This window comes from Ambystoma mexicanum, chromosome 2p (assembly GCF_040938575.1).
Source record: "Ambystoma mexicanum isolate Mex_15411 chromosome 2p, UKY_AmexF1_1, whole genome shotgun sequence".
Taxonomy (NCBI): domain Eukaryota; kingdom Metazoa; phylum Chordata; class Amphibia; order Caudata; family Ambystomatidae; genus Ambystoma; species Ambystoma mexicanum.
The window spans coordinates 1,296,388,671-1,296,403,143 of NC_090923.1; the positions used below are offsets into that span (position 1 = coordinate 1,296,388,671).

The window sequence follows — 14,473 nt, forward strand, 5'->3', positions numbered from 1 at the left end:
TCACTAAGCGGACTCTAACGCACCCTACCTGAGCCATGCACTGATAGGCAGACAAACGGGTTTGATCTGCGAGTTATCTTTGATGTTAACAGACTTCATTTAAAAACAGTTCATCGAATGTTGCGATATGATAGGTTATTTAATAACGCGCTTAACACCCAAAGGTTTCTAAGCGCTGACCCAGGGATCGAACCTGTGTTGCTCCATGGCGTCTTACTTCTAAGGAGCACGTTGCCCCTGAGCTGTCCTCCCAAGACTTTGTGTGAACTTTTGTCAGGTGACCTGCTACGGGCCTCTACTAAGAAGTTACTAAGAGTGTGAGGAATAGATGGTAAGTGCTTGGGTCCTTATCTCCTTCTGCTATGAATCAGAAGTGAGGCAAGTGACTGTTGAAGCACTATATATTATACAGTAATAATTGAATGCAGTGCTCTCAAATTGTCTGTGGCCAGGTGTGAGAAGACCATCCAGCTGTCTTTTCCATTTGTACTCTGGGACTTGTAGTTTTATTTCTTATATGATATTTAGGAAAACACAAGTCTCAGAATTCCAAACAAAAACAGGACAAGATGACATCTTCATGCATGGCCTCACGAAGCTGGAGAGCTTTGCTAATGTGACACACTTCGTTAGAGTCTAGCCCGAAATGGTAGCGGTTTCCTATCCAAGCAAAATCCATTATTACACCAGTGACACAACCAGTGGCTTTAGTTGTGTGAAGTTTATATAGTGTTCTACTTCTAGTGTCTCATTTGCACAGCTTTAACTCCCATTCAGTTTCTCCATGTTGCATCTTGCTGATGTAAACACCATAGATAATGGCCGCAGGATCTCTGATTGAAATTAATCTCTTGCAGGCACGTGTGTTTCTTCCCTGGACAACCACGGTGGAACGATTTTGAATGAGATTAAAGACAGAAGGAGAGAGATGTACAAGCAGAGAGACTGTGAATGTGGCATTTGACAGCAACTGAAGATAAATAGACAAGGTAATAACATGAAAGCACTTTGTTAATTTGGGTGAAATAAATGGTACCTAATGCATGTTGCAGTCCTCTGCCCTTGCAAATGAAATGTTCATCTGCTGGCAATAACCTAACATGGGCTCCTTGTAACAGCGCCACGACACCCAAGGGCTGCTTTGTGCGCTTTCTAAATGTAAAAAATAAATTAAAAAATGGGTGCGATGGGGGGCGGATTACTTACCGGTAATCTTCATTACTCCTGGTCCTGTTCTTCCTTGTCAAAGTACTTACTCTCTAAGACCCCCGCCTCCATGACCAGGTCACTTTTTCCATTTCGTTTTCATTTTCCTTCGTCCCCTTGCTCAAGTCATGCGATTAACCCCACCCCCCGTTCGGCACTCTGAGAAAGCCAGTTGTGCACACTAGGGGGTCTGAATAAAGGCGTATTCTGTTGTTACGCAACGCGCACAAAGTTGTCTAGAACCTGGCCAGGATAACATGTTGGCGTATGCCGTAAATTCTACTTACTGATATTGTTCTCTTCCGTTTGTGAACACAAATTATTTGTATTTGTTTTAAACTGCACTGTTCCAAATCTAAGGAGGAAAAATCCAGAATAACAGCAGCAGAAAGCGGTCGCATATGGTAAGAGATGCATTTCACTTAAATACAACAGCAATTGTATTTTCCTGCAGGGGAGGAATGTTTAGATGCGTAAGAACACAGAACTCTCATAATTCCGGTCACATTGTTCACGTTGCCATGATGGAGGGTGGTGGACCACCACCCTCCGACTCCAGGCCCTTCTCCCGTGGAACTCTGGTACTAACGGCTTCCGCCGCGCACTTGTTTAAAAGGGGCAGCCGAGAAACTCGCGCTCACAGCAGGTTACGAGCCGTACCACCCCGTCTCCCAGCGGTGCACCAACCGTAACAACTTCCAACCATAGCCCTCCCCCTTTTCCACGACCGACGAAAGGGGCTGAGCGCACATCCTTAAGCAGGAAGAGGTGCTGGGAACTGTTTCCGGGGAGGGGAGGAATGATCAGCTGTTAACAGAGCTGTATCATCACTGGAGGCATGGAAGGAGGAGAGGCAACTGTTCCGTGCCGGTCGCAGTAACTATAAAACCATGTCAGGGTGTACCTGGGAGCCAGGGACCACCCAACCCACCGCCGCTGCCGGGAAGCGGCGCGCCAGGCGCTAAGGTGGCGGAGTGGCTGTGTATGGCGGCCCTGTCGGAACTAGCCGTCAGGTTCTCGCAGTCCGCCGCGGTTCGCTCGTACGGGGTCTTCTCAAAGGGACTTTCTAGGACGCTACTCATTTTCTTTGACCTGGCCTGGAAGCTACGCATCAACTTCCCCTATCTCTACGTCATCGCGTCCATGATGTTGAATGTCAGGCTGCAGGTACGTGGGTGCGCGTTAGGAGGGTGGAGGGGGGTGTATTTGGCATGCTAACGGGGACAGCATAGCTTTTTTTATTTATTTATAAATAATACAGATTAATGAAAATGTAGACCAATTGCTTAAACAAGTATCAATAAGGGTGGGAGTATTTGGTATATAACAGTAATAACATAGCTTTTTATACTTAATACAGAATGTGCGGGGCACATTGTGAGGATATCATTTGGTAAAACTGGAAATCTAAACTGTTTCCACACTTCTTGCCCTTATTAAATGGAGTGTGCTGGATCTTGTTTCATGTGGGCAGTTGCTTCCTGAAATTTTAGGTGGATTTTTGAGATATTAATGTAGAAACAAAAGTTTTTGTATTGAAACTGTATGTTTACATTTTTTTAATTATCAAAATATAGAGCAATTGATTAACAAGCAAGTATCAGTAAGGGGGGGGGGTATTTTGTAATTGGTTATTTATAAAGTGCTTAATACCCCAAGATTTCTAAGCACGGACCCGCTCTGTGTAGTCTTGCTTCCAAGGCGTGCACGTTGCCCCTGAGCTATCCTGAGACGAATTTGCTATGCAACAGTTATGACATAGCTTTATATGAATAATCAGAATAGAGATCAGTTGCTTAACAAACAAGTATCAATAAAAATAGCCACACAGAGGTAGATAGGACAATGTTTGGGCGAACCAGCTAGTCTGAAGGAGGGGAATAGGTCTGCCAAGGGCTGGTCCATGCTTCCATCTTTGCAAATTACATGCACGCGAATGTAGGACCACCATGGTCCATGGCAGACAGGTTCATAAGACTACTTACTAAACCACATTGGAAAATTGGTCCTTGTTCACATGACCATTGGAAGTAAGCAACCAATAGGGATGTGCTAACTTGCTCCATTCTGGTGCAATATTGTTTTCTTGGAATACTTGCACGTTTGCACACCTCTTCCAACCAGCATGGCTTCAAACAGAAATAATTTGACCTTCCCTTTTATTTTTTATTTATTTTAATTTCAAGAGTCCTGGCTAACTTCACCGCCGTTTGTGGATGGTTACTCGATCCTCTCGAACAACCCTGCCATTAAATGGCCAGCGGGCAGACCGTCGGCTTGCTGGTGGCCGCCTGTAATGATATATATATATTTTGTTGTTGTTTTTAGTTCAATTCACAAACTTAAATTTCTTTTAGTCATTACATTGGTTGCAGAAAAGCTTTCAAGACAAAAAGACAAATAAGACAGAACAACCAAATAACGATTTTCAACATATATCAGTATAAGACAATAAATTACTACGTAACTTCACAGAAGTTGGCATTTAAAAAGAAGAAAGAAGGGGGGTTTTGTTGTAATGTGTCTGAGTGTGGGTGACCTCACTGGAGGTGGAATGTGGTGATGTCAGTGAGTGTGGAGTGCTGAAGTGTTATGTTCTGAATTACTGTCTAATGGTTTCAGTTGGAGATCTATGCTGGCATGAGGGGATGTGCCGGTGTCTTCCTGTCATATACTTTCAAATAACTTACCTGCTTGTCCGGGTATTACTTCAGGTACCAAATTATTTCACTGGCGACGAGAATGGGATCCTGTCGTGGAGGGGACAGTGCAGAGCTAGGAACATCGCTCTCTGTTGAGTTCACATCCCAGGTTGATGCTGACAGCAAGTTTTAGCCCCAGTTGTTCCATCTGGGTGTGTTTCCAGCAGAGCGGGCGGTGCTGGAAGGACGTATTTCCATCTCAGTGCTGTGCTGGGAGTTGCATAGCTGAGAGTCTGGTGTGACAGGAGCTCTCAGGCTCTGTCCTGAGTTTGCACGGTGCCAGCGACGACCTGTTGTTGTAGGGCTGGCTCGTGGTGGCAACGCACGAGAGGGGCAAGGTGCCTTGCGGGTTAGAGGAGACCGGTGGCCGGAGGTGAAACCAGTGTATGAAGAGGCACATCAAGTTGTGCTGTCATGAGCAGCTGAGGCATTGCGGGCTAGAGGAGACCCATGACCAGAGGTGGTTCGGCGGAGGAAGAGGGACACCAAGTTGTGCAGTGTTAAGCAGTTGGAGATCTATGCTGGCATGAGGGGACGTGCCAGTGTCTTCCTGGCATATACTTACAAATAACTTAACTGCTGGTCGGGGTGTTACTTCAGGTACCAAGTTATTTCAGGTTTCTAATGATCAAATACATTTTTTCCATTAAAACAGTTTTATGCAGACAACTGAGGTATACAAGATATATAAAAAATTGTTCTTGTCGCATATTACTAATTCAGTACATAAACTCCACGCCATGAACTTTTCTTTTACAATCATAAACCGTTAGTGTTCCAGTAGATGGTGCTTATAACATCTGCCCTTCATCTAGTTATGGGTCTCTGCAATTCCAAAACTCTCTTTTTTTTTTTTTTTTTTTTTTTTTTAATTTCTTTTATTGATTTTATACAAATGAAAACCAAACAAGCAGCAATCGTAATGGTTCAATTGCACATCAAGTGATCGTAATCACTGCTCCCATTATCCCACCCTCCCCCCGTGAGCCTATTTGTCCATCTCTTTCAGTGTTTGGCACATGCGGCCGAGTTTCGTCCTCTTCGGAGTCTTTTGGGTTTGATGTTACTTCAAACAATTCTGTTATTAGCGCTTTCCAGGCCAATAGGGTGCCCACCTCCCCCTCATCAGCCCGGCTACTCGCATCTTGCCATGCCACCGTTTCAGCCTCCGCCCATTTCTGTAGGTCCTTCCACCATACATCCACCTTAGGTTTGTGGCATTTCTTCCACCCCATGGCGATCCTACGTTTCGCAAGCACATACGCCAGATTTCTTAGTTTCTCAATTTGTTTGAGTTTCCGTGGCCTAGGGAACCCGCCCAGTAAGCAGGCCCAAGCGGTGTCTATAACGAGAGTAACCCCTTTATCGGCCAGTTTCTGCGGCACATCACTCCAGTAGCATCTAATAATCGGGCACGACCAAAACATATGTGTCATGTCAGCGTTTTCCAGGTTACATTTAGGACACGCTTGTATGCCAGCGTTTCGGAACTTAGATATCCTCAAGGGGGTCATGTATGCCCTATGCGTTACATATAGCTGAATTTGTTTTAATCTGGCATTTCTAGATACTTTTTTTGTGGTAGCCCAGGGCACGCTCCCACATCCCGTCCTCCATCGGGGCCCCCACTTCCATCTCCCAGTCCAGTCTCAGATGCGTCAAATCTTTACCCACCTTAGCCATCCCCATCTCGTACAGTCTCGAGATCTCATGACCCCCTTCAGACATATCATACATTGCTTCCAAAGCTGCATCTGGTTCTTCTATCAGAACTGTTTCTGTCCAGGTGCTCTTAATCATTCGCACCAATCTAATGTTTGTGACATATTGCCCCGTGTGTAGACCCGCCTCTTCGTTGAGTTCTATAAACTCCTTAATGGATCCCTCCTGCCAAACATTGCCTAGCGTTGCCAGCCCCACCGATTCCGAGTAGTTCCTAACAATCGCCCTTAGCTGATCATCCCCTCCTGTTAAAGCAACCAACGGTACCTGCGGGAGGCACGGGTATGGGACCTCCATTAGGCGACAAGCCCTACGCCAAATTTTCCGCCCCAGCTTCAACATCGCAGGGCGCCCCCTCATGTCAGTTTCGGACAGCCAGATCATTTCTTTCAAGTAAAAAGGGGCACAGTCCTGCCCAAGCACCCTGTGCTCAGGGGTCACTTCATCGGAGAGCCACTTAGCCACATATTGCAACTGTCCCGCCAAATAATAAACCTCAAAATGGGGCAGTCTGATACCTCCTTTTTCATAAAAGTTCTGCAGTTTCCAGAACGCCACCCTATTTCGGGTACCGTGCCACAAGAAATCCCTACACATACTGTTCAATTTACTAAAAAACTTCTTGGGTATTATGTGTGGGATATTGCTAAAGTAATGCAAAAGCCTGGGCAGAACTACCATCTTGAGCATAGCCCCCCACCCCATCATCGCCAAGGGCAATCTGGCCCAGAACTGCATGCTGTTTCTGATTTTCTCAACGGCTACTTCCGTATTGTGTCTGTGTTCGTCCTGCGCCGTGTGATATATATCTATGCCCAAATAGCGAAAAGAGCGCGTTACCCACGGTACCTGTAGCACCGGTAGACCTCCTGCAGGGATCCCCTTATAGCTACCTAATGGGAATATGACAGACTTTTGGGGGTTCACCGAGATGTCCGACAACTCTGCATACCTTTCCATCACTTCAAGTATGTATAAGAGGTTTTCTTCTGGGTATTGCAAGTACAGCAACAGATTGTCCGCATACAAGGATATCAAGTGTCGTTCCCCTCCCACCTCAATGCCAATCGTCTCGTACTGTGCCCTAAGGCATATTGCCAAAGGCTCCAGGGCCAAGATGTAAAGCATCGAGGACCAGGGGCACCCTTGTCTGGTGCCTCTGCCAAGTTGCCATCTTTCGGATATCACCGCTCCAGTTCGGACCCTGGCAAGCGGCTCACTATACAACATCTTGGCCCACCTGATATAGCACGGCCCCATTCCATACCCTTCCAAAGCAGCCAATAGCCATGACCACTTGACCGAGTCAAAAGCCTTGACTGCATCTAGAGACACTATTGCCATCTCACCCTCGTTTTTGACACCCATTCGACCACCCGATGAAGTCGCCTATGGTTGTGTGTAATGTTCCTGTTTGGGACGTAACCCGTCTGGTCAGGATGTATGAGTCTGCCAATCACTTTCCGCAATCGATTCGCAAGAACAGCTGTGAGAATCTTGCTGTCTTGATTGAGCATCGACAGGGGCCTGTAGGAACCACATCTGTGCTCCGGTTTATTGGGCTTGGGCAGCGGTATTATAATCGCCTCTCTAAGTGACTCAGGCAACCGTCCTATCTCAAACGCTTCATTCAACATGTCCAGCATTGGGGGGAGGATTTCCTCCTTGTATACTTTATAAAATTCGCTGGGGAACCCATCTGCCCCTGGGGCCTTACAAGTGGGCAGCTGCTTTACTACCTCTTCTAATTCCTCCAACGTGATTGGCTCATCTAACTCCTCCCTCTCTTCGTCGCTTATCTTGGGCAGCCCTATGTCGTTTATCGTGCGCTGGTCGCCTATCTCATCATCTCCATACAGCACTTTGTAATATTCCACAAATTCTTTGTTAACCTCCTCTTGCGTGGCCACCTCTTCCCCGTCCTCCCTAATAATGGTCCTAATCGGAGACTTGGGGATCTCGCTTTAGTATAGCCAGGCCAAAAGGCGGCCTGTCTTGTCTCCCCCTGCGTGCTGCCTCTCGACATATTTCTTATAATTAAGATTGCAGAGTCTTTCCCAGTGCCCTGCACATTGTTGCTGTAGTTGGAGTACCAGCTCCGTGTCTACCTCTTCGCTCTTCAACGTTGTTTCTAGCTCAGTTTCTGCCCTCTGTAGGTCAGCCAAGACCCCACCCTGTAATCCTCTTGACTTAGCAATGGCCGCCCCCCGCATCACCACCTTACTAACTTTTTTGTGGAAAATACTGGAAGTGTTGACTCTGCGGGCACACTACGGGAAGTTTTTAATCTCCTCCCTTATATCTTCTCTAAAGATTGGATCTTTGAGCGCCTCCGCTCCGAGGCGCCATGTAGGGATTTTTGCCCTCGGGGGGGCAATATTGCCAACCGAGGATCAGGGGCGAATGATCCGAGAGAACCCTCGTTTTCTAATCTCGGTTTGAGTAATCTCGGCCATCACATCTGCTGTGACAAATACGTAATCGAGCCTAGTGTGCAGTTGGTGTGGGGCCGAATAGTGTGAGTATTGCCTCTCAGTGGGATGTTTCATCCTCCACGCATCTGTAAAACCAAAATCTGTTAGCAGCGTCCACAACGCTCTCGCCGCTGGGCTAGGCTTATTCACCCTGTCATCTGACCTGTCCAGCGCTGGATCCAACACACAATTGAAGTCCCCGCCCCAGATCACCGCGCTCCCAATACACACACTAAGATTGGCACACAGGGCTCTGAAATATGCTGCTGTGTTTTGGTTGGGGGCATACGTGCTTACTATGCATACCTCCCTGCCCTCTACCAGCCCTTGCAATATAGCCATCCTTCCATCCATTTCAACCACCTCTTGTGTCAATTTGAACGGGACATGCGGTGCCACCCAGATTAGCACCTCCCGGGCATATGCAGAGTATGGTGAGCCCACTACGGTCCCTTTCCACTTTCTCTTAACTAGGTCCAACTTCTCCCGCATCAAGTACGTTTCTTGTAGTAATGCAATGTCTATTTTCTGCCTTTTCAGATACATCATGATCTTGTAGCTGTTAAGGCCCCTGACATTCCACGTTATTATCCTGAGGTCCGCCATAGGTCGTTAATAAGCACCCACCCGATCCTCCATCGGTTACGTCCCTTCATGCACCGCACGTGCCGCAAGCTGGTTCTCCCAAATAGGCTCGAAACAAAACTTAAACTCCCCATAACCACACACACACTCGACTACCCACCCCTCCGCCAACAATACCCTCCCCAACAGTTGCCCAGCTCCATTCCTGGATCTCAGGCATCCCCACATCTAGCCCTGCCGAGCGCGAGCTTCTACTCGGGGCTCAGTAGGATATAGCCGCCCTAATGGCCGCTGAAACTAATAGTCTATTGGGGTAGGTCGTCCGCGTTCTGTTGCTCTTCTCAAAAAAAAACATTACACATTCAATTGCCGAACCGTTACCGATTACAGTTACACTCACTATATTCCAGTACGAATCGAGCACAAGGCTCAGATCGTGTACAAAGTTCAGTTAGTCACAGCTTCTCCATACAATCGGGGTCCTTTTCCTTACTGAATCTTCATTTGCTATGATCCTGCCGATCCCGATCCGCTTCTTGTTCCGGGCTTGCTATGATCCTGCCGATCCCGATCCGCTTCTTGTTCCGGGCAGCCCTGCAGGTCCAGCCATGCGACAACATCCTCGGGGGGTATCAAAAAAGAGTGCTTTGTTCATATGTAGCACTTTCAATCGTGCCGGGTACAGAAGCATATATCTGGTTCCTGCTGCCCTCAGCCTCCTTTTGACGGCTACATAGCTGTACCTCTGCCTCTGTACCAGCATCGTGTAGTCCGGATACGCTGTGATGTTGGTGGATGCTCTCTCTATCGTGCCGCCCTTATGAAAGTATTTGAGGATCTTCTCTCTATCTCTGTAATTCAGGATCTTCGCGATGATCGGTCTTGGCGGGGCCCCCGGCCGGGGTTTCCTCATCAGGGCGCGGTGCGCCCTCTCCACCGTGAATCCCTGCGAGAGATTACCAGCTCCGATCCCTTGCAGGATCATGTTTTCAACATAGTTTGTGGGATCTTGACCTTCTTCTCCCTCCGGAAGGCCAACCACGCGAATGTTGTTTCTCCTCGCTCTTCCTCCGCCTCTTCCACACGATTTTCCAAGTTAGCGACCTGTTGTTTTAAGACATGAATCTCCTTCGCATTGCTCGTGCTAACATCGATATTAATCTTCACCCCACTTTCCAAACCGCTGGTCCTTTCTGCAAGTGCCCTAACATCTTGACGAAGCAGGGTGAGTTCTGTGCCTACAGCATCGATCTTATTCTCCAGAGCTGTGCGTAGATCCGCCATTGCCAAGTCCCATTTAGCGCTTAGCCCCGTTATAGCTTCTAGGATCTGGTGCTTATCCCCTTCGGGGGCATCCTCCGTGGGGGTCTCGATCGCGCTCTGTACTGATGTTGAGGGGGTCCGTTGCGTTCTCGTGAAAGTCTCCATCGTGGGTTGCTTGGTCTTAACTGTCAACCCTTTCGCCGACATGGCACTTCTCGCTGCTCCTATGCGCCTCCGCTTTAGTGCTGCTGTCGCACCGTCCTCGGTCCGACAATGGTCAGGCTTTCAGGTCGCCAAACGCACATTCGAGATGGCACTTCGGATTGTCTTGCGGATGGGCTATGGCCTTCCACTCCCCATGCAACTTCCATAGGCCTCGTCACCCAAGCATCCGATGTCGTCTCCTCTTGCGGTCAGATCGCCGAGGCTCCATTCGCGTATGTCAGGCCGGGCGCTTTCATGGATTCGACCATTCTGCCATATCACCCAATTGTGTTGCTTCTCCAGGCAATTTATCACAGCCGTGTCCCGCAGGTCCGGGGAATCAGTTTCGTTTCTCCTCTGAGGCCTTTCCTCTGTTAGCCGCCATCTTGGTGTGGAAGCAGCCCCGCAATCGCATCGAAAAACCATGTATATCTCACGATTCTCTGGGACTATGAGCTTCTCCAGCGAGCTTCACTTATCTTGCAGCTTCCGACAACTGATCCTCAAAGTTCTAGGCGCTCGTTGCAGTTTCAGTAGGTAAATTTGCCAAAAATAGAGTCGGATCATCAGGAGCTCCTCACGCAGCACGTCCTATTCCATGGCCAGTTAGCCACGCCGCCCCCAAAACTCTCTCCTTATCCATTCTATGTAAAAAGATTTCAGTTAGTTGCAACCATCTCTATTTCTGGAGCGTCACTGGGTGATAAGCCTATACGCATATAAGTTCATATACAGTATTCTTTTATGCAAGAGGCTTGAAATGCCCAAATCTCAGTCCCGAGTACAAACCATGATTCATTGCTAGAATTTAACATATGGATGCAAAGGTGGATATAGACAAGGACATTCCTAAACTACATTGGTACACAGTCTGAGCATGATATGCAAATTTAGAATGCAATACAATTTGCTATTGGAGCCTGTCCAGCATATTCATTACCATAGGCAAAATAAACTGTTGCGTGGATGACAATAAACAATGTCATCAGTGGACTGGCGTGGTTTTAGACTGAATCTCCTCGTTAATAATATTCAATAGACGAATCAGTGTTAATACCAAGGTTGTACTTGTGTCCCACATACATGTCCACAACCACTCCCTTACACACACTGTAAAACCAACAGTTTACCTTACCGAAGATATTCAATCTATGCATCTCAACATAGTCGCAGTACATCGTTAAGGGTTTTAAAAATTCCTTTTGAGCTACCTTACCACAAAACCTGTTCTCTTTGACCAGTATTGTTTGCTCATTGGTATGGAACTGGTTCAGTTTGAAACCTAAGTATAAGTTACATGTCTTGCTAGGAAAGCATGTTAAGTACCATTGGCGAGGGATGTGCTTAGTGGGAAAGCTAGCTATTTCTTTGTACTGTTTGTATTTTGAGAGACTCTAAGGTTAGCAACCAGTCATGTTCAAAGAGCCTTTTCTTTAAGTAAATTGGTCTTTCCCGTAAGTCAATGGCTTTCAGGCTGATGCTATCTAACAGTGCTATCATATCATCCTAGTATTTTTTTTTATGGAATGTGGGTTGTTCACCTTTATTTTGATATAAGGAGTTGAGTGGTGGATCCAACATTTTCAGAAAATTATTTAGCTGTCTCCATTTATATCTTGTGGCCAGGGATACGAGGGAGTATGTTTCCATATCATTCCTTGAACTTGGTTTAGAATAGTATCAAGATTCACTAGGCACATATCAAGGAGAATTCACAATATCTGCTATATATTATCTTCATTTGAGAGCGCAAGGGCTTGATTTTATCTGAGGGAGCATTTTTACACATAACTGAGGATATGTTACAGAGGTTGTACCCTAAGTATTTTACCGAGGGGGGAACGCTCCATTTTTGTGCCACCTAAGGACCATTTATATGCAACAGTTTTCCTTTATGATTATTAAAATAATAATGTTTGATTTGGTGGGGTTGGCCTGCAGGTTGAGTTGGTGGGCATATGAGGCAAAGAGCTCTAACTTAGCATGCAGTCCAAACAGAGTAGTGTCAAAAAGCAGAATATCACCAACAAATGCTAACCAATGGATCTTTCATATGCCTAGCCGGAAAAGTGGTTCTCTGAGACCATGCAGTGCCCATATCACATAAGTATAAGTCAAATAAGGTGGCCGCCTGGTTGCAGCCATGTTTTAACTCCGTAGGTTGGAATCGAGTCAGTCATTGCTCCCTGTTGGTTAATTCTTACTCTGAAAGTCGTAGCATGGACAAGAGCAAGATCGTGTGTCAGTTAAAATCCAAGTGAGTCATCTTAGTCCAGAGAACATTACGAGTAATGCAGTCAAATACTGCGGTTAAGTCTAGGGATGCCATATAAATGGGACCAGAGTCAGCACTTCTGTTCTTCTCCAGCAAATGTGATAGAATGGTTGCGTTGGGGGCTGGGGGGGTCCCCATCTGTCGACTGAATCTCACTTGAAAACGAGATATTCCATCTAACAGTGCAATAGCACGGTAATTCCCTGGAGCTGTGGAATTGCCTTTTTTTTCCAGATTGGTACAATGATTGAGGCATGCCATGAGACTTGTATTTTATTGAGAATGAAGATGTTGTCAAATTTTATTTTAAGTATCGAAGCCCAAAAGCTTGGGTCATGTTTAATCACGCAGGCTGGAATGCTGTTTCGACCCGGCGCCTTGAGTATTTAAACCGCAAAATTGCCCACTCTATATCTGCTTTCGTCCAAGGGCATGTCATAAGTTTCGACTGCATACATATGGCTGCAAGTACACTGTTCAATCTGCATGGCAGTTTATACTTGTCCAAGAAGAAAATAGAACATTTTTCAGCTGATAATGAGGAAAGGCGTTAGCCTCCTATCTGCCTGTTTTGAGAAGCTAGTTCTTAGTACAGCCCAAACAGATCTTCTATTGTTGGAACACAAATTGGCAATAATTTTTTTTGATTGTCTGCGATGCGTAACCTATGTTTGATATTGCGACATCTATTTTTGTGTGAATTGCAGAGAATTCTTTCTACTCAAATATTCATTAATTGGCAAATTTAAGTTTTCTTTAATTCACAAATGTTTTTGCAGAGTTTCGATGTACAAATCTCGACGTTATATGTGGGTAGTTTATCTGAGCGGGTAGCATTGTCGCTGTCACTTTATTATGGTATGCTTTGGTTTTATTGGTGCACGAGGTACCCATAATCTTGCTATTAGTGGTTACAATTTCTTTGGTGATCATATTAATTAGTTTTTGACATGGATAAGAGCTCCATCTGATTGATGGTAGAGGACGATCAATCTCCAATAACTTCAACAAGGGCACAATCTTGAGCGAAGAGCCATTGGCACAGATGGTATTAGCAATGCTTGTATGATTCCTAAATGCGGATTTATCGTGGATACTGAGTTGGATAAAGACACAAAAAGGGCAGAACTGCAGTCTATCCAAGCGCTTTTTGTACCTCGGTACCCGGTGTAGGGTAAAGCATTAGGATTGAATTCCAGAAAATGGATATCCCAGTTTTCTAGGAATTCTTTCCATCTATCCCCATTATTGTTTGCCAATAAGTGAAAAGCAGAGGGCTCCTCACCTGTCCTATTTGAAGGAAGACAGCACGCTTTGAAATCGCTGCCTATTATGATGTAATGTGAAGGATTGGTAGAGTAAGCGTCTTCAAGGATAATATTGAGCTGGTCAAACATCTGGTCAAGAGAATGGGGTTCTAGTATAAAGATATTACTATATACAAAATGTGAGTAGCATGGATAAAGCTAAATTCAATAGCAAGAATATCCTCCATAGCAACTCTTACCTTAGAGGTTATGTTCAGTTGTTGAGGAGGATGGCTAGTCCACCAAGGGGCCGCCTCCTGCTGCACCATTTAGCTACTGCCGCATAGGAGGTGAAGCCATTGATAACAAATTCATGCAGCTTCATAGTCTCTTGAACCATAATGATGGAGATTTGGTCAAGAGTATGAGGTATTAATCCATGCATTTAAATTGTTGAACCCACAGGTTCCAAGAAATAATTGAGTTTGGTTACTATATAGATGATTTGGAAGAAATTGCTTCGTTTAAGGTCTTTGCCAATGGAATCAACCAGGACCAATCCTTGATGACCGAAGCTAATTGGGTGATGGCAGCTGCCTCTGTCACATTTAAGTTTAAATTTATTGCTAAGGGTTCTGTTTGCACTGTTCGTGGGGGCTCTTGGAATTGTAAAAAGATGGTTGCCGTTTCCAACAACTGAAATTGATGAAGACTCAATCCCAGTTGCTCGAAGATCTGCACAATGATCCCATTGCATCTTCGTTATTATTGACAGATGCAGTTGACACAGCATAC

The 14,473-nt window shown here is 45.8% G+C and overlaps 1 protein-coding gene across 3 annotated transcripts in view; it reads left to right on the forward strand.

Moving 5' to 3' along the window:
• Positions 1–1,817: 1,817 nt before the first annotated feature.
• Positions 1,818–14,473, forward strand: part of SMIM10L3 (small integral membrane protein 10 like 3) — a 733,015-nt gene continuing 720,359 nt past the window's right edge. The window contains exon 1 of one of the 3 annotated variants that reach the window (XM_069645627.1): positions 1,818–2,373. In XM_069645627.1, coding sequence (XP_069501728.1) covers positions 2,191–2,373 — 183 coding nt within the window. In that variant the 5' untranslated portion in view covers positions 1,818–2,190. The remainder of the gene's footprint in view (positions 2,374–14,473) is intronic. The other 2 variants (XM_069645628.1, XM_069645626.1) reach the window with 2 other exon arrangements.